Source organism: Lethenteron reissneri, unplaced genomic scaffold (assembly GCF_015708825.2).
Source record: "Lethenteron reissneri isolate LAM-NWPU_2019-01 unplaced genomic scaffold, ASM1570882v1 scaffold_1148, whole genome shotgun sequence".
NCBI lineage: Eukaryota > Metazoa > Chordata > Hyperoartia > Petromyzontiformes > Petromyzontidae > Lethenteron > Lethenteron reissneri.
The window spans coordinates 36,319-53,785 of record NW_026890836.1 but is presented as its reverse complement, the minus strand read 5'-3'; the positions used below and the strand labels follow the sequence as shown (position 1 = coordinate 53,785).

At 55.7% G+C, this 17,467-nt stretch overlaps 2 protein-coding genes across 2 annotated transcripts; one reads left to right on the top strand and one right to left on the bottom strand.

Annotated features, from left to right (window-relative positions):
• Positions 1 to 592: 592 nt before the first annotated feature.
• On the top strand, positions 593 to 3,153 carry LOC133361573 (prestin-like; the record flags this gene model as incomplete). Its single annotated transcript, XM_061580500.1, has 4 exons — positions 593 to 823; positions 1,559 to 1,613; positions 1,730 to 1,914; positions 3,133 to 3,153. Coding segments are annotated over 4 exons (492 nt in total), but the record flags the coding sequence as incomplete, so codon positions are not given.
• A 503-nt stretch (positions 3,154 to 3,656) lies between these two features.
• LOC133361572 (actin-related protein 2/3 complex subunit 4) lies at positions 3,657 to 17,234 on the bottom strand. The gene is made up of 6 exons (XM_061580499.1): positions 17,100 to 17,234; positions 13,102 to 13,220; positions 10,167 to 10,278; positions 9,946 to 10,041; positions 8,404 to 8,574; positions 3,657 to 4,146 (listed from the first exon to the last, which is right to left on the bottom strand). Exons 1-6 carry the CDS (start codon positions 17,100 to 17,102, stop codon positions 4,141 to 4,143), a joined length of 507 nt encoding a protein of 168 aa, XP_061436483.1. The 5' UTR covers positions 17,103 to 17,234; the 3' UTR covers positions 3,657 to 4,140.
• Positions 17,235 to 17,467: the final 233 nt, after the last annotated feature.

Below are 17,467 nucleotides of genomic sequence, written 5' to 3'. Positions count from 1 at the left end.
CTGTGAAAATGCAATAACCACGCACATCTATAGGATTGTGTTGACCCTGGTGATGTAATGACCCGGCTGATTAGTCGGTAATCATGAGCCTACTGATACCTAGAACAATGAATGACACATGTGAAATGATAAAGAGCGATCTCCAATTACACCCGTCATTGACACTGCCGTCTATGACCCTGGCTACGCCTATGGAATATTATGACCGCTGACAGATGTCCGTGACCCCGCCGTACATGACAGTGTTCTTGACCAATTTTCAGATTGGGGCCACTTTCGCCGATAAGACATCATCATGTGAGCGAGGGACCGCCACACAGCACGTGAACCACTGGGGGGTGTGACGGCAGCACGAGGATGATGGGGGGTGTTCTCAAACGTTGTGTATTGTCTGGGGTGAAGGGGGGAGGGGCGCACGTTCAGGGGCCGCAACTAAAGGCCACCAGAGGGCCGCCAGTGGCCCTGCAACGAACACCGGCACAGTGGAAACGCGATGACCTTCCCCGCTGCCCACGATACCGATGGCCCCACCGACTCCTCCTGGTCACTCGGCGATGTGGCCGCGCCCCCTCCCCCCCCCCCCCATCTGCAGGTGGCGCCGGCCACGGGAGACGGGGCCCAGATGCCGGCGCCCGGTGCCGAGCCGGGGCTGGCGGTGGAGCCGGCGGGGAGGGAGTGCGCGCTCGGGCTGCCGGGGCTGCCGGGGCTGATGGCGCCGGACACGGAGGACCGCGCGGCTCCCCGGCCCGCCATCCACTCGCTCATTCTGGACTTCTCTCCGGTCAACCTGGTGGACACCGTTGCCGTGAAGACCCTCAAGACGGTGAGGGCACGTGGAGGGCACGTGGAGGCGTAACCCAGGCGGGCCGTGTCGCTGCTCGCCGATTCACTCCACAGTCACTCGAACTACCGGTGGCCAGTCAACTTCTTTCGTACCGTACGTAGCCAACCGTGGCGAATCGGAGGCGTGGGGGGGGGGGGGCAACAAACTGAAAGATGTAATGACCATCTTAGCCAAACGCCGCTGCGAGAATGACCGGAGTTCGCGTGATTTAATGTGTTTTTTTGCGTGCATTCATTGGTGACCGTACCTGGGCCCATCAACTCAACACGCTTGAGAATCCGGTTTAATCACATGGTGGCTTGAAACCTGAATTAGAACCTAGCATCTCAGCATCGCTGGCTCAGCGTTCTTGACCTCCGAGCCACCCGGCCACCTCCCCGTATGGATCTGATGGGACAACGACGTCTTCCGGAGCCGAGATCCTCGCCACTCGCAATTCCCGCCCACAAAACGATGACGTGAGACCACGGGGCGGATAGGCCATCAGGAGCACGGGTAGCAGTGGTCATCCGCTAGCGGACACATCCAGCAGGCGCATCTCCCCAACGTGAGAGCACGACTCTCGAGCCGGGGCCTGGCTCGACGTCCCCGGGAAGGGTAACCGTTATCGGCCTGCGACTGCGCTCGGCACAAAGCGCCGTGGCGACGTCCCCGCCACTTGCTGGCGAATGGCGGCTCCTGCTGTTGTTGTTGTGCTCGGCGTGTGCGTCACAGGCCATGGCGGGGCTGGGCGCGATGGGCCTGGAGGTGTGCATCGCCGCCTGTCAGGGTAAGGGCTGAGCTCGCACACCGTCGACCCGCACCCCCGCGTTGCCGCGCCCGCACGGTCGTGACGGTGGCACCGTGCCCGTCACCGTCTCCCCCCCCCGCCCCCCATACGAGGAGACTGCGTCCTGGAGCAGCTCCACTCCTGTGGGTTCTTCACGCCCGGCGTCACGGAGACGGGCACAGCAACGGACCCGGCAGGCGCGGACCCGGGGCGCCAGGCTGTTCCCCAGCGTGCACGCGGCTGCCGTCCACTGCCTGCAGCGGGCCGGAGCGGGGTACGCACGGCCAACGCCGCAGCGCAGGCACGCAGCGCAACCACGCAGCAACCACGCAGCGCAACCACGCAGCGCTACCACGCAGCGCAACCACGCAGCGCAACCACGCAGCGCTACCACGCAGCGCAACCACGCAGCGCTACCACGCAGCGCACCACGCAGCGCTACCACGCAGCGCAACCACGCAGCGCAACCACGCAGCGCTACCACGCAGCGCTATCACGCAGCGCAACCACGCAGCGCAACCACGCAGCGCAACCACGCAGCGCTACCACGCAGCGCAACCACGCAGCGCTACCACGCAGCGCAACCACGCAGCGCAACCACGCAGCGCAACCACGCAGCGCAACCACGCAGCGCTACCACGCAGCGCAACCACGCAGCGCTACCACGCAGCGCAACCACGCAGCGCAACCACGCAGCGCTACCACGCAGCGCAACCACGCAGCGCTACCACGCAGCGCTACCACGCAGCGCTACCACGCAGCGCTACCACGCAGCGCAACCACGCAGCGCTACCACGCAGCGCTACCACGCAGCGCTACCACCCAGTGCAACCACGTCAGCGCTACCACGCAGTGCAACCACGCAGCGCTACCACGCAGCGTTACCACGCAGCGTTACCACGCAGCGCTACCACGCAGTGCAACCACGCAGCGCTACCACGCGCTACCACGCAGTGCAACCACGCAGTGCAACCACGCAGTGCAACCATGCAGCGCTACCACGCCGAGCATGGAAGCCGTCTCCGCACCGGTGCTGGAGTGGGAGGGCGCGGTTTGGAGCCAGTCGGGTAGATGAGGGCGACGCAGCTCCGCCGAGGCTCTCCACTGCCCACCGGGGCCGTTGCCAAGCTCCCTGGCCCCGCGGTCTCCCGGCGCGGTCGGTAGAAACGCTTGCGGCATCGCTCGGCCTGTCCACGGGGGTGGGGGGGGGACTGCTCCCCCACACCATCAGCCATGCCAGGATTCAATCGCCAACTTGCTTATTTGCCCACGCACCTATTCGCAGACTTTCACCCGCTCACTTTGACCAACCACCCTACCCCCACCCACCCACAAAGTCCTTCACTTCCAACCACTGCCTTGCACGAGCTCACCCACAACCCTTCGCTTACACCCAACGACCCATCCACCCGCCGACCCGCTCACTCACTCACTCCTCACCCACTCGTGCTTTCACCATTCAGCGACTCTTCACCTCGAACCCGCCCACAGCTTTTCCCCCTTGGTCCCCTGCCCACAGGTGCACACGGAGCTGGGGTGAGCTGGGGTGAGCTGGGGTGAGCTTGGGGGTGAGCCGGGGGTGGCGCGGAGGAGCGCGAGATCCACCCCGACGAGCCGCGAGGAGCTGCTGCTGCTGCCCTCCTTGCCCGCCAACACCCGCCCGCGCCCCGTTAGCGTAGACTTAGAAATAATAAAGGACTGCTTTTGAAAAAAAAACAAAAAAAAACCACGATGGTCGGTGCGAATCCCATTTTTTTTTGCGTCTCCCTCGAGCAAGAGCACATCACGTGGGGTCGGCGAGCTGCGGTCGTTTTATTCGGATGCTCCAGTGACAAAACTTGCGGGCACTCGCATGGGCCCAGAACCCCCCACCGCCCTCCCGTGTCCCCCCACACACCCGCCGCCCCCCCCTCGGCGCTTACGCCGGGGCATCTTAAGGGCAGCGAACACGCGCTCTCCACCGCTGGGAGGGTCGCGTCGCTGCCCCAGTGAACGAACGGCGAGAATACAATCTGAGAATACATTCTGAGAATACCATTCTGAGAATAAAATTTGTGGGGGGGTGGGGGGCTCACGATTAGGGTTCACGGAGGGCTGTGCGCCGAGAGGGTGTTATTGCTATTATTGACGCCGTTCTTCCATCACGCTCGTTAGACCGCCCCCACTAAGCTGTCAATCAAAACCCGAGCGCCGTGACTCCCCCGCCCCCTCCCACGGGTGCACACCGGCGAGTGCTCGGCCCTGCCAGGCGAAGAGGAAGAAGAGGAGGCGCATACAAAGATGAGCCGGGGATGGAAATGGTTCTCAAAAGCGTGGCTGCTTACCGACTCATAAATGAATATGTATCGTCACTGACACCATCCGAATCACACGTCGTTTACAAGCGAGCCCACTACCGACAATTTTTTTGTACAAAAAAATCCGTGGAGGTCGCAGCACGCGCCGCGTGGACGCAAGCGGGGGGGGGGGGGGGGGCGTCCGGTGGTCCTCGGCTGGGCACGTCTTGCAGGGCTCCCGCCGTCTCAGCCTAGAACTGTAACGACAAAGGCAGGAGGCGTCACCATCACCACCGACGTCGCCACGGAATTTCATCCCGCAACCTCTCAGCAGCAGCCAGGCTCTAAATGAGCACCCGGAGGACCCCGAGCGAGTCACGGCGGTGACCGGGTCTCGAGTGCCGAGTGACTGACGGTAGCGAGCGCGTGAGCGAGTCTCAGGGAGTCTCTCTGCGAGGAGTCTCGGTGATGGCGAGTCTCTGTGATGGTGAGTCTCTGTGGTGGTGAGTCTCTGTGGTGGTGAGTCTCAGTGGTGGGGAGTCTCAGTGGTGGGGAGTCTCAGTGGTGGGGAGTCTCAGTGGTGGTGAGTCTCTGTGGTGGTGAGTCTCTGTGATGGTGAGTCTCTGTGGTGGTGAGTCTCTGTGGTGGTGAGTCTCTGTGGTGGTGAGTCTCTGTGGTGGTGAGTCTCAGTGGTGGTGAGTCTCTGTGGTGGTGAGTCTCTGTGGTGGTGAGTCTCTGTGGTGGTGAGTCTCAGTGGTGGGAGTCTCAGTGGTGGTGAGTCTCTGTGGTGGTGAGTCTCAGTGGTGGTGAGTCTCAGTGGTGGTGAGTCTCTGTGATGGTGAGTCTCAGTGGTGGTGAGTCTCAGTGGCGGTGAGTCTCTGTAGTGGTGAGTCTCAGTGGTGGTGAGTCTCAGTGGTGGGGAGTCTCAGTGGTGGTGAGTCTCTGTGGTGGTGAGTCTCTGTGGTGGTGAGTCTCTGTGGTGGTGAGTCTCAGTGGTGGTGAGTCTCAGTGGTGGTGAGTCTCTGTGGTGGTGAGTCTCTGTGATGGTGAGTCTCAGTGGTGGTGAATCTCTGTGGTGGTGAGTCTCTGTGGTGGTGAGTCTCTGTGGTGGTGAGTCTCAGTGGTGGTGAGTCTCAGTGGTGGTGAGTCTCTGTGGTGGTGAGTCTCAGTGATGGTGAGTCTCAGTGGTGGTGAGTCTCAGTGGTGGTGAGTCTCAGTGGTGGTGAGTCTCAGTGGCGGTGAGTCTCAGTGGTGGTGAGTCTCAGTGGTGGTGAGTCTCAGTGGTGGTGAGTCTCAGTGGTGGGGAGTCTCAGTGGTGGTGAGTCTCTGTGGTGGTGAGTCTCTGTGGTGGTGAGTCTCTGTGGTGGTGAGTCTCTGTGGTGGTGAGTCTCAGTGGTGGTGAGTCTCAGTGGTGGTGAGTCTCTGTGGTGGTGAGTCTCTGTGATGGTGAGTCTCAGTGGTGGTGAGTCTCTGTGGTGGTGAGTCTCTGTGGTGGTGAGTCTCAGTGGTGGTGAGTCTCAGTGGTGGTGAGTCTCTGTGGTGGTGAGTCTCAGTGGTGGTGAGTCTCAGTGGTGGTGAGTCTCAGTGGTGGTGAGTCTCAGTGGTGGTGAGTCTCTGTGGTGGTGAGTCTCTGTGATGGTGAGTCTCAGTGGTGGTGAGTCTCTGTGGTGGTGAGTCTCTGTGGTGGTGAGTCTCTGTGGTGGTGAGTCTCAGTGGTGGTGAGTCTCAGTGGTGGTGAGTCTCAGTGGTGGTGAGTCTCTGTGGTGGTGAGTCTCTGTGGTGGTGAGTCTCTGTGGTGGTGAGTCTCAGTGGTGGTGAGTCTCAGTGGTGGTGAGTCTCTGTGGTGGTGAGTCTCTGTGATGGTGAGTCTCAGTGGTGGTGAGTCTCTGTGGTGGTGAGTCTCTGTGGTGGTGAGTCTCAGTGGTGGTGAGTCTCAGTGGTGGTGAGTCTCTGTGGTGGTGAGTCTCAGTGGTGGTGAGTCTCAGTGGTGGTGAGTCTCAGTGGTGGTGAGTCTCAGTGGTGGTGAGTCTCAGTGGTGGTGAGTCTCTGTGGTGGTGAGTCTCTGTGATGGTGAGTCTCAGTGGTGGTGAGTCTCTGTGGTGGTGAGTCTGTGTGGTGGTGAGTCTATGTGGTGGTGAGTCTCTGTGGTGGTGAGTCTCAGTGGTGGTGAGTCTCAGTGGTGGTGAGTCTCAGTGGTGGTGAGTCTCAGTGGTGGTGAGTCTCAGTGGTGGTGAGTCTCTGTGGTGTGAGTCTCTGTGGTGGTGTCTCTGAGTGATGGTGAGTCTCTGTGGTGGTGAGTCTCTGTGGTGGTGTCTCTGTGATGGTGAGTCTCTGTGGTGGTGAGTCTTTGTGGTGGTGAGTCTCTGTGATGGTGAGTCTCTGTGGTGGTGAGTCTCAGTGGTGGTGAGTCTCAGTGGTGGTGAGTCTCAGTGGTGGTGAGTCTCAGTGATGGTGAGTCTCAGTGGTGTGAGTCTCTGTGGTGGTGAGTCTCAGTGGTGGTGAGTCTCAGTGGTGGTGAGTCTCAGTGGTGGTGAGTCTCAGTGGTGGTGAGTCTCAGTGATGGTGAGTCTCAGTGTTGGTGAGTCTCTGTGATGGTGAGTCTCTGTGGTGGTGAGTCTCAGCGGTGGTGAGTCTCAGCGGTGGTGAGTCTCAGTGGTGGTGAGTCTCAGTGGTGGTGAGTCTCAGTGGTGGTGAGTCTCAGTGGTGGCGAGTCTCAGTGATGGTGAGTCTCTGTGATGGTGAGTCTCAGTGATGGAGAGTCTCTGTGGTGGTGAGTCTCTGTGATGGTGAGTCTGAGTGGTGGTGAGTCTCAGTGGTGGTGAGTCTCAGTGGTGGTGAGTCTCAGTGGCGGTGAGTCTCTGTGGTGGTGAGTCTCAGTGGTGGTGAGTCTCAGTGGTGGTGAGTCTCAGTGGTGGGGAGTCTCAGTGGTGGTGAGTCTCTGTGGTGGTGAGTCTCTGTGGTGGTGAGTCTCTGTGGTGGTGAGTCTCTGTGGTGGTGAGTCTCAGTGGTGGTGAGTCTCAGTGGTGGTGAGTCTCTGTGGTGGTGAGTCTCTGTGATGGTGAGTCTCAGTGGTGGTGAGTCTCTGTGGTGGTGAGTCTCTGTGGTGGTGAGTCTCAGTGGTGGTGAGTCTCAGTGGTGGTGAGTCTCTGTGGTGGTGAGTCTCAGTGGTGGTGAGTCTCAGTGGTGGTGAGTCTCAGTGGTGGTGAGTCTCAGTGGTGGTGAGTCTCTGTGGTGGTGAGTCTCTGTGATGGTGAGTCTCAGTGGTGGTGAGTCTCTGTGGTGGTGAGTCTCTGTGGTGGTGAGTCTCTGTGGTGGTGAGTCTCAGTGGTGGTGAGTCTCAGTGGTGGTGAGTCTCAGTGGTGGTGAGTCTCTGTGGTGGTGAGTCTCTGTGGTGGTGAGTCTCTGTGGTGGTGAGTCTCAGTGGTGGTGAGTCTCAGTGGTGGTGAGTCTCTGTGGTGGTGAGTCTCTGTGATGGTGAGTCTCAGTGGTGGTGAGTCTCTGTGGTGGTGAGTCTCTGTGGTGGTGAGTCTCAGTGGTGGTGAGTCTCAGTGGTGGTGAGTCTCTGTGGTGGTGAGTCTCAGTGGTGGTGAGTCTCAGTGGTGGTGAGTCTCAGTGGTGGTGAGTCTCAGTGGTGGTGAGTCTCAGTGGTGGTGAGTCTCTGTGGTGGTGAGTCTCTGTGATGGTGAGTCTCAGTGGTGGTGAGTCTCTGTGGTGGTGAGTCTCTGTGGTGGTGAGTCTCTGTGGTGGTGAGTCTCAGTGGTGGTGAGTCTCAGTGGTGGTGAGTCTCAGTGGTGGTGAGTCTCAGTGGTGGTGAGTCTCAGTGGTGGTGAGTCTCAGTGGTGGTGAGTCTCTGTGGTGGTGAGTCTCTGTGGTGGTGTCTCTGAGTGATGGTGAGTCTCTGTGGTGGTGAGTCTCTGTGGTGGTGTCTCTGTGATGGTGAGTCTCTGTGGTGGTGAGTCTCTGTGGTGGTGAGTCTCTGTGATGGTGAGTCTCTGTGGTGGTGAGTCTCAGTGGTGGTGAGTCTCAGTGGTGGTGAGTCTCAGTGGTGGTGAGTCTCAGTGATGGTGAGTCTCAGTGGTGTGAGTCTCTGTGGTGGTGAGTCTCAGTGGTGGTGAGTCTCAGTGGTGGTGAGTCTCAGTGGTGGTGAGTCTCAGTGGTGGTGAGTCTCAGTGATGGTGAGTCTCAGTGTTGGTGAGTCTCTGTGATGGTGAGTCTCTGTGGTGGTGAGTCTCAGCGGTGGTGAGTCTCAGCGGTGGTGAGTCTCAGTGGTGGTGAGTCTCAGTGGTGGTGAGTCTCAGTGGTGGTGAGTCTCAGTGGTGGCGAGTCTCAGTGATGGTGAGTCTCTGTGATGGTGAGTCTCTGTGGTGGTGAGTCTCTGTGATGGTGAGTCTGAGTGATGGTGAGTCTCTGTGATGGTGAGTCTCAGTGATGGTGAGTCTCTGAGGTGGTGAGTCTCTCTGTGATGAGTCTCGGTGATGGTGAGTCTCAGTGAGGGGTCTCGGTGATAGCCTCACGTTTTTTAGGAACTCCTCGGCCACTATGCGAGCGCGGGCGTTGACGGACAGCTTCATCTCGCTGATCTCTTTGTCGATCTCCTCCATGAAGTTGATGAGGAAGTCCACCAGCTTGTGCTTGTACATCTGCTCCGTGTGGAAGTTGGTGATGAGGAAGCTGATGTCGTAGCCCTGCGCAGCGCCCACAAAAGCGGGGAGGGGGGGAAGACGCCGTTTTCGATGTAGCAGGTGTAAGTGTACACCGCACACGGCACATCGCACACGGCACAGCGTACAAGGCACACCGTACATCGCACATGGCACACCGTACAGCGTACAGCGCACAGCGTACAGGACACACCGTACAGCGCACAGCGTACAGCGCACATCGTCTACGTGACACTGCACATGCCACACGGCACACTGTGTCTCAGTGCTATAAAGGGGGGGTAGAATTCCAGACCGGTTGATTGTCAACAAGTCTTCCAGACTACAGATGTTCCTGCATCTGTAGTCTGTCAACGAGTTTTTTTGCTTTAAAAAAATGGCAGCATTGATATAGGCCGATAGTTATTAGAAAATGACGATGGTCCAAGGTTTTGGTTCTTTAAGAAAATGGGGAAACGGATGCGAGTTTTCAAGTCATGGAGGAACTGCGGCTTGACTGTAAACGAGTACCGATTACGTGGGGGAGTCAACAGCGGTTGTCCGATACAGTCTCAGCCCCACCGTAGAAATGTGGAGTTTCCAGCACTGGTCTAGGGGCTTCATGCAGGATGCGAGCGCCGCGTAAGTGCTCGTCGGAGCAGCAAATTCGCTTCCAAGTCGGTCGCACACCACCACACGCGCCGTCGTGTGTGCACTCCGCCATAAACACAACACGCACAGCACTAACACTGTGTGACACCACGCACTACCAGCTCAATCTCTCACGAGCTGTAAATACAGACACACACACACACACCCCTATGCCACAGGTGAATAGGTGAGACACGGGAATAAGGTTGAGGAATTAAGAGAAAAGGGTGACACAGGGGGGTGAAGTGTGACGACTAAAGTGAGGGCTAAGAGGTTAGGCAGGGAGGGTTAGAGGGGTGAGGAGGGCACCATGGTGGCTAGGAGATGTTAACCACCTCTCCGGGTATGCAGAGGGTCGCGGGTTCTATCCCGACCGTGACGCCTGCTGCTGTATATTTGGAGTTTGCGTGTCTCTCTCCCCGCGGTCGCGTGGAGTTTTTTCCGGGTCCTCCGGTTTTTTCCCTCCACATTTTACAATCAACGTCACCACGCGTTGAGAGTATTTGGCTGCTGTCAATTCCCATGCGACGACAAGCCACTTTCGCCGAGCCATCATTTGTGGTGGCCAGGATTGCTTCTGAAAAAGAGCTACATAGCTCAGTAGGGGCCTTACCTGGTGAAATAAAAAGTTTAGTTTAGTTAGTTTAGAGGTTTTGGAGAGGGGTGAGGAAGCTGAGACGTGTGTTTGAGGGCGAGGAGATGCGGGGAGGTGAGAGGCGAGGATGGGGGCGAGTGGTGAGGGGGCGGCGAGCGGTGAGGGGTTACCTCCACAGGTTTGCGCCGTAGAATGAAGAAGTTCTCCGCCCGCATCATCATGAAGCGCATGAACTTGTGGCACAAAATCTTCTCGATCTCATCGGCCTGGGGAGAGTGGCGGGGGGCGGGAGCAAGGTGCGTGTCAGGGCCCGCACGGGACACGGGGTGCGCATTTGAACGCGAGGCCAACGCGGGGGCCGGGTGCGTGCGCGCGAGCCCCCGAGCGGTACCTGCTTCACGGAGATGCTGATGCGCACGGAGTTGATGGAGCCCTCGATGAGGACCTTCTCCTTCTCGTTGCGGCTGATCATCACGGGCTGCAGCAGCAGCTCCTTGCCGCTCCTGCTCGGGGCAGCACGGGGACGGCGGCCGTTAACGCGCGCGAGGGTCCACGTGGTGCGGTTCGGCAAAGTGCCGTCACCCGCTTACGGTGAGATAAAACTCTCGCTCTGTCAGGGTGATTTCCTGCTCCTCAGATGAACATTGAGCCATTGGTGCTCATCTCTGCTTCACAGCCCTGAGCCACTGGTGGAAATTCCACATCCCGAAGTATGATGGGCCAAATCAACCTCCAACCAGGAGGTGAAACCTTGACGTGGAGCTGCTGTTTCTCCCCACTGAGCAACGTTGCCGGGCTTTCCCTGTATTCACCGTTGTGTGTTGTCTGTATTTCGGGAGCTGTGGGGTCTGACAGCCAGCACGAGGTCCGTTCACACAACGGTGCGAGTCTCCTCACTCCGCTCGCCACTTCTGACCACCAGCAGTATACATGTGTACACGACAGTTCGTCCATGATCAGAAGCTCTGCGGTGGCGAGATGTTACCGCTCTTGCCTGATATACAGGAGGTTGTGGGTTCGATCCAGGCCCTGAAGCCTGTGTATATTGATTTTGCATGTCTCTCTTCCTGTGGCTTTTTATCCGGGTCATCCAGTTTTTCCCTCTACATTTAGTATCAATAGGCGTTTTGATTATTTGGCTGCTATAAATTTCCACGTGAGAACCCACTTCGTTAAGCAATCATTTGTGGCCAGGTCACTTCGGAAAAAGATATAAATAGCTCAGTGGGCCTTCCTTGGTAAAATAAAACATAGGTTAAACAGTAGTTGAATAGTTTAACACGTAGGCTTTCGCGACCAATATTATGGAGCAGTTGCATAGTTATAAGTGCTGGCTCCCTGTGTTCTATGACTTCAGGAACGTGACCAGCATCTACGACTGAACAAGGCTAATCCACACGTCCTTCAACGGTGCAAGTTTATTGAATCTATCTGCGGTGCAACTCCAGAATGTACATGAGGACCCACATCTAATGGAGAGGGTCCCCTGTCTATAAACATCTGGCAGTTCACCAGCATTGGTTCAAGCATATTTGGAGACAATGAATTCTCAAAATGGCCCACAGTTGTTTCGCGTTGAACCAATTCCAACTGGATTAAAGCTCTCCCAGACGCGTGAAGGAGGTGGAACTATCTGCTTATTTGTTACTTTAATAGAATATACAGTGGTGTGAACTTGGAATAATATATTATTTTAGCTTAATTCTAGATTTGAAGCTTTCGTGACTGCAAGGATTCATACTCTTAGGTTTTGTCGGTAAAGTCACGTAGGTAAAAATAATAATAATAAAATAATAATAATAATAAATGAAAATAACTAAATATAATCACGACGTTTCGGTGGAAACAAGTCTCCGTCTTCAGGTAGGACCATCACAGCCAAATTTACTGTATCAAGTTTTGATACAGTATTATTTTATTATAATATTTTACCTACGTGACTTTACCAAAAAAACCTAAGAGTATAATTTTAGCTTGTAACGCGCAACAGGCTTCCCGGGCTCTCGGGGGTCGCTGCGGGGCGGGGACTGGCGGTGCGACGCTGCACGCTTCACCTGCGCCAAGCGCCACCGCTTGTTGCGGCGCTGGCGGCGGGCCCAAGTCGAAGTTATCACGAGCGCACGACCCGATCGTGTGACCGAGCGCCCCGGCAACAATGACAAGTCAGAGCACGCAGGCAACTCGCTCGACGACTCGCAGGCGCTCTCCGGCCATTCCCATTCCTGGCCAAGTCTCTTCCCCGTCTGGTGACGAGAGCCCCGGGTGAACGCGATCGTCCTCCCATGTTGGCAAACGATTTCTAATTTGGACGTAACCTCTCTTCCTTGACCCACTTTATCTTGCCGATTAAAAACCTCTGCCCGTCCCAACTCATCGTCAGTCGTGCTCAATCTACTGCCGGATGAAATCCTCTCAAGCCGTTGCTGCCTCTCACGATCCCGCAAAGACAATAAATCCATCCATCGTGTGCACACGAAAGGATTTCATCACTCCATCTCCTCGGTGGACGTTCCATCCCGGGGGAGCCACTCCGTCATTCACCGCTGTCCACCACCATTCTTTTTAGCCATGACACATCCTGCCCACATCCACTCACCCTTTATTAAGAGTTTGGATGACATCATTAACCTGCGTGTGTTCTCTAATCAATGTATTTATGAACTACATTCCAAAATAAGATATCCTGAATCGTGTTTATTTTGTATGTACCCATTCCCAGCGCCTATTTAATAATATGGATGTTCAAATTATATTTTTTACTTAGTTTAGCCACCTCAGTCTAGTTATTTCGGCATAGCCATCTCAGTCTGACCACCTCAGCATAGCCACCTGAGTACAGCCACTAAGATAGTCATCTCAGCATAGCCACATCAGTATAGGCAACGCAGGAAAGCCACCCGAGCATAGCCACCTCAGCATAGGCATCTCAATCTAGCCACCTCAGTGCAGGCATACCTCTTATAGCACTGCCTCTGACAACGTTGTTTAAATAAATTCATTGAACTCAGTGCTGCAGCTTCCAGTCCAGGTGGAAGAGGTAAGAAGAGCAGGTGGAGGGAGGGAGCATGAGGAAACCGCAGGGAGGCAGGAGGGAGCAAGAGGGAGCAAGAGGGAGGGAGCAGGAGGGAGGGAGCACGGGCGACCAGGAGGGAGGGAGCATGAGGAAACCGCAGGGAGGGAGGGAGGAGGGAGCAAGAGGGAGGGAGGAGGAGCAGGAGGGAGCAGGAGAGAGGGAGCAGGAGGGAGCAGGAGCAGGGAGCAGGAGGGAGCATGAGAGGCAGCAGGAAGGAGGGAGCAAGAGGGAGGGAGCAGGAGGGACCACGTACCTCACTTCCACCTCGGGCTTGTTGTGCCGCTCCACGACTTGCGAGGAGAAGTTCTCCAGGCAGAGTGTGGCCTGTAGCGTGGCACGCACCGCATTCAGGTAGGGCCGCAGAGTCGCCGTCTGTACCACACACACGCACGCGTGCATCAAGGCGCACGCGCACACAGGCAGAAAGCGCTATTGTTGACTATTACGTAATTTTATTTTGGTCAGGACAGCCTCACTGAGACTCATGACTTTTTTTTACGAGGGTCCTCCCAAGTTTATTTCAGGTCTCAGCGAATGGTTTGTGTATACCGAGTAAATTGATGATCCGACACTCACCGATATGCTCCCATCACTCGCTCACCGACGTACAGTCGTTTCCTTATCACCCTTCTATAGCTATTATCATGGTCAATCTTCATATATATTTACCCTGTTAATTCTTCCTCCTATGTTGAGCGTTCATTCAACCAGCCTGTTACATCCCATCCATACTACGTTCAAACGCCACACTGCCGGTGGGGTGAGCAAAGCGTCGCTCTCCCTGTTGATATTGGGTGGAACCAACGGCTTAAAGTGGCTCCAAGATACGTAAACTCCGGGACCTCGTCGTGGTATTCATCACTGCTGCCACTCACCTCGACCACAGGGGCACCCACCCAATCAGCCAACCGAGTGGGGATGCGGTTAAGATGTGGACATATCACATCAGCCCCAACGCTTCGTAACGTCGCTTTTGCGTGGGCATTTAAAGAGGGCAGTTCAGCCGCTTATTAGGAAGTTAGAGAGGAGTTCCGTGTTTGTAAGGTCCTTGTGCTTCCCGTCTTAGACCCTCAAATCATTGGGGGTACCATCGGGAAAGTCATTTATCAGGTCTCTGCACAATCTGATAATTGACTGTGTCAAAACTGTATTGACTGCGCCTAGGGTTTGTATGCATATACTGTATGTTGAACTTATTTCGCACCGTACGTAGCCAACCACGCTAATCGAAGGTGCGGGGGAAGGATAACAAACTAAACACAAAAAGCAGTAATAAATAAATTAGCTTTCAATGTAGATTGAAAAGTGCATAGCTCCAGTGGCTTCCTAATATCGGAAGACCATTCCAGACTGCTGAATAAGGGCATCCGAAAGCGCCGCACGATGCAGTGACCCCACCGTCTTTCTTCGATTTGTTATCCAAGGATGATTCTGGCACAGAGGTCGCAAACGGGTTTTGATTCCTTACTCGTACCCAGCCGCACCAGGGTCGCAAACGGGTACCCGTACCCGGCTGGGTACGGGTAGCTGGGTATCGGGTAGGGTACGGGTATCGGGTACTCGGTCGCGACCTCTGTTCTGGCGTTTGCGTGATGGTTCGTGCACTCCTTGACAAAGCCAGCAAGGTAATAACACTGCCTTATAAGGAATATGTATATATGTAGTAGGCAACGGGGAGAGGTGAGACGCTACCTGTGGCCTACGTGCGGTGCAGGGCCACTGCTTGACACGTCACCTACTGCTGTTTATTACTTCGAAGGCCACACTGTTTATTGACAAAAGTTTTTGCATTTTCAAAATTCCGTCTCCTTTACACTACACCCATGGACAGCCTCCTCGACGCGGCGTGCCGCACAGCACGGGTTATTTGACCATACTTCCCCCCCCCCCCCACATTGCCGGTCAGTGCAGATTTAAAGGCAGGGGGAACGTGGGCACGTGCGCATCATAAGACGTACAATGCAACCATTGACTTGACCACTCAGCTGGCTCTCAGATGGTTTTAAACAAGTAGTGTATCGTGGAGTAGCGTGGGGGCCGGCGGCATGTCCTTGTGGCAATAGGCGTTCGCTGCTTGTTGCAGAGGTTGGTAGTTTTTAATGCAGCGGCCGCCCTGATTAATACTGCGGGTATAATAATAGCCGGAGCAGCATGCTTCACATTGGACGTTAAGGACCCCCACCAAACCACACCCCCTGATGCCAATCGTAAGCGTTAAATATCTAACGTGTACACATTTGACAAATTCCAAAATCGCCCACACATTACTCAAATGGGATTCAGCAATTTGCGGAAATCGTCAGACTAATGCCCCCGGGATAGCTCTTGCAAATGAGACTCATCTCACGCCTCTTGTTCACCTTCCCACCTGGTTACATCAAACTAACTTAAACTAAATGGGTTTGATGCGCCGTCCTCTGCAGATCGTGTCGCCCCCACAGGGCCACCCACAGCAGTAGCAGCAGCGGCTGTCTGTTACTCTTTGGTGGTCACCCATTCCACAGCACTGAACGCGTTAAAAAAGCGAAAATATTACATTCCCTGATAGCGGGCCGTGAGTCTATCACGTGGGAAACGCACTGTTGACGATACCCAAAGATTGCTTATGTTGTTTTATCGACCCCAGGAGGGATAACGGGCTGAATTGTATATCTGTCAAGCCATATTATGGTTTACTCGTATTCTTGTACAGGGAAATTTAGTTTAGGTCCATACGGCATAGCTGTTTCAATACTGGCAATATATATATATATTTGCCTATTTGTGTGTTTATATCTTGTGATGGGACTTTGTAGGATAAACGTTGATATTTATAAGTGTGACCAATCAAGTCTGACATAGTCTGTAATAAGGGGTTGACAGGTATGGAATTGCAAGCACGACCCAACCAAACTCTAATCTCTCTCAGTTTCCGATGACGCAGTGGCGATGTGGCCAGAGGCAGCGACCACTCGGAACACCGACATCCGCTCCTGCACTGGAGACCCACAATCGCCGCCGCACGAATCACGCGCCGCCTCGGCTCGAGCGGCTACCCGGGACGATGTAGCGGGCACTTGATAACAGCGCCACTCTCGTAGTGCACTACACCACCACCACTGGTAGTGCACTACACCACCACCACTCTCGTAGTGCACTACACTATCACCACACTGGTAGTGCACTACACCACCACCACTGGAAGTGCACTACACCACCACCACCACCACCCTCGCAGTGCACACCACCACCACTGGAAGTGCACTACACCACCACCACTGGAAGTGCACTACACCACCACCACTGGTAGTGCACTACACCACCACAATGGAGTGCACTACACCACCACACTGGTAGTGCACTACACCACCACCACACTGGTAGTGCACTACACCACCACCACTCTCGTAGTGAACTACAGCACCACCACACGTAGTGCACTACACCACCACACTAGTAGTGCACTACACCACCACACTAGTAGTGCACTACACCACCACCACTCTCGTAGTGAACTACACCACCACCACTCTCGTAGTGAACTACAGCACCACCACACGTAATGCACTACACCACCACCACTGGTAGTGCACTACACCACCACACTGGTAGTGCACTACACCACCACCACACTGGTAGTGCACTACACCACCACCCTGGTAGTGCACTACACCACCACCACGGTAGTGCACTACACCACCACTCTCGTAGTGCACTACACCACCACCACTGGTAGTGCACTACACCATCAGAACTCTCGTAGTGCACTACACCACCACTGGTAGTGCACTACACCACCACCACTGGTAGTGCACTACACCACCACTCTAGTAGTGCACTACACCACCACCACCACTGGTAGTGCACTACACCACCACCACCACTGGTAGTGCACTACACCACCACTCTAGTAGTGCACTACACCACCACCACCACTGGTAGTGCACTACACCACCACTCTAGTAGTGCACTACACCACCACCACACTAGTAGTGCACTACACCACCACCACCACTGGTAGTGCACTACACCACCACTACTCTCGTAGTGAACGCAGCGGAACGCGGAAGCTAAAATCGCGGCCGCGCCCGCGCGCCGCTCCCACGGCTCCACGACTGCGGGGACGAGGCCGCGCAGTCCGCCAGTTCGCCACCGAGCCCCGCGCCACCGAGCCCCGGGCCGTGGCCGGTGGCCCTCGCAGCCCCGACCGGGGGCGATTTATCGCCCACGAAACGCACGAAACGACCCGAAGCGGCCCCGCCGCGCCCTCACCATGGCTGCGTTCCGTCTCCTCCCGTGCCGCGCGCTCACTGCGCATGCGCGCCCCGCCTGATTGACCCCCCCCCCCCCCCCACGAGGCACGGACCGAACCACTTTGCCCTGGCGCCGGGGGGGGGGGTAGAATCCCTACAATTGTTTATATTCCTACAATTACCAACAATTGTTGCTGAATTCAGACATGTCTATCTGGTGGCTTCTGCTTTACTCTTGTAAATTAACTGTAAACCATGTAGTTGCACAGCGATGGCGTAAAATGAGAAATTATCTGTTTGTAATTAAAGCGGCACACTTTACTTTAGGCGCCCCCCCTATGCGTGTAATGGGGAACGCCGCGTATTTTAAAAACATACCCCGTATAA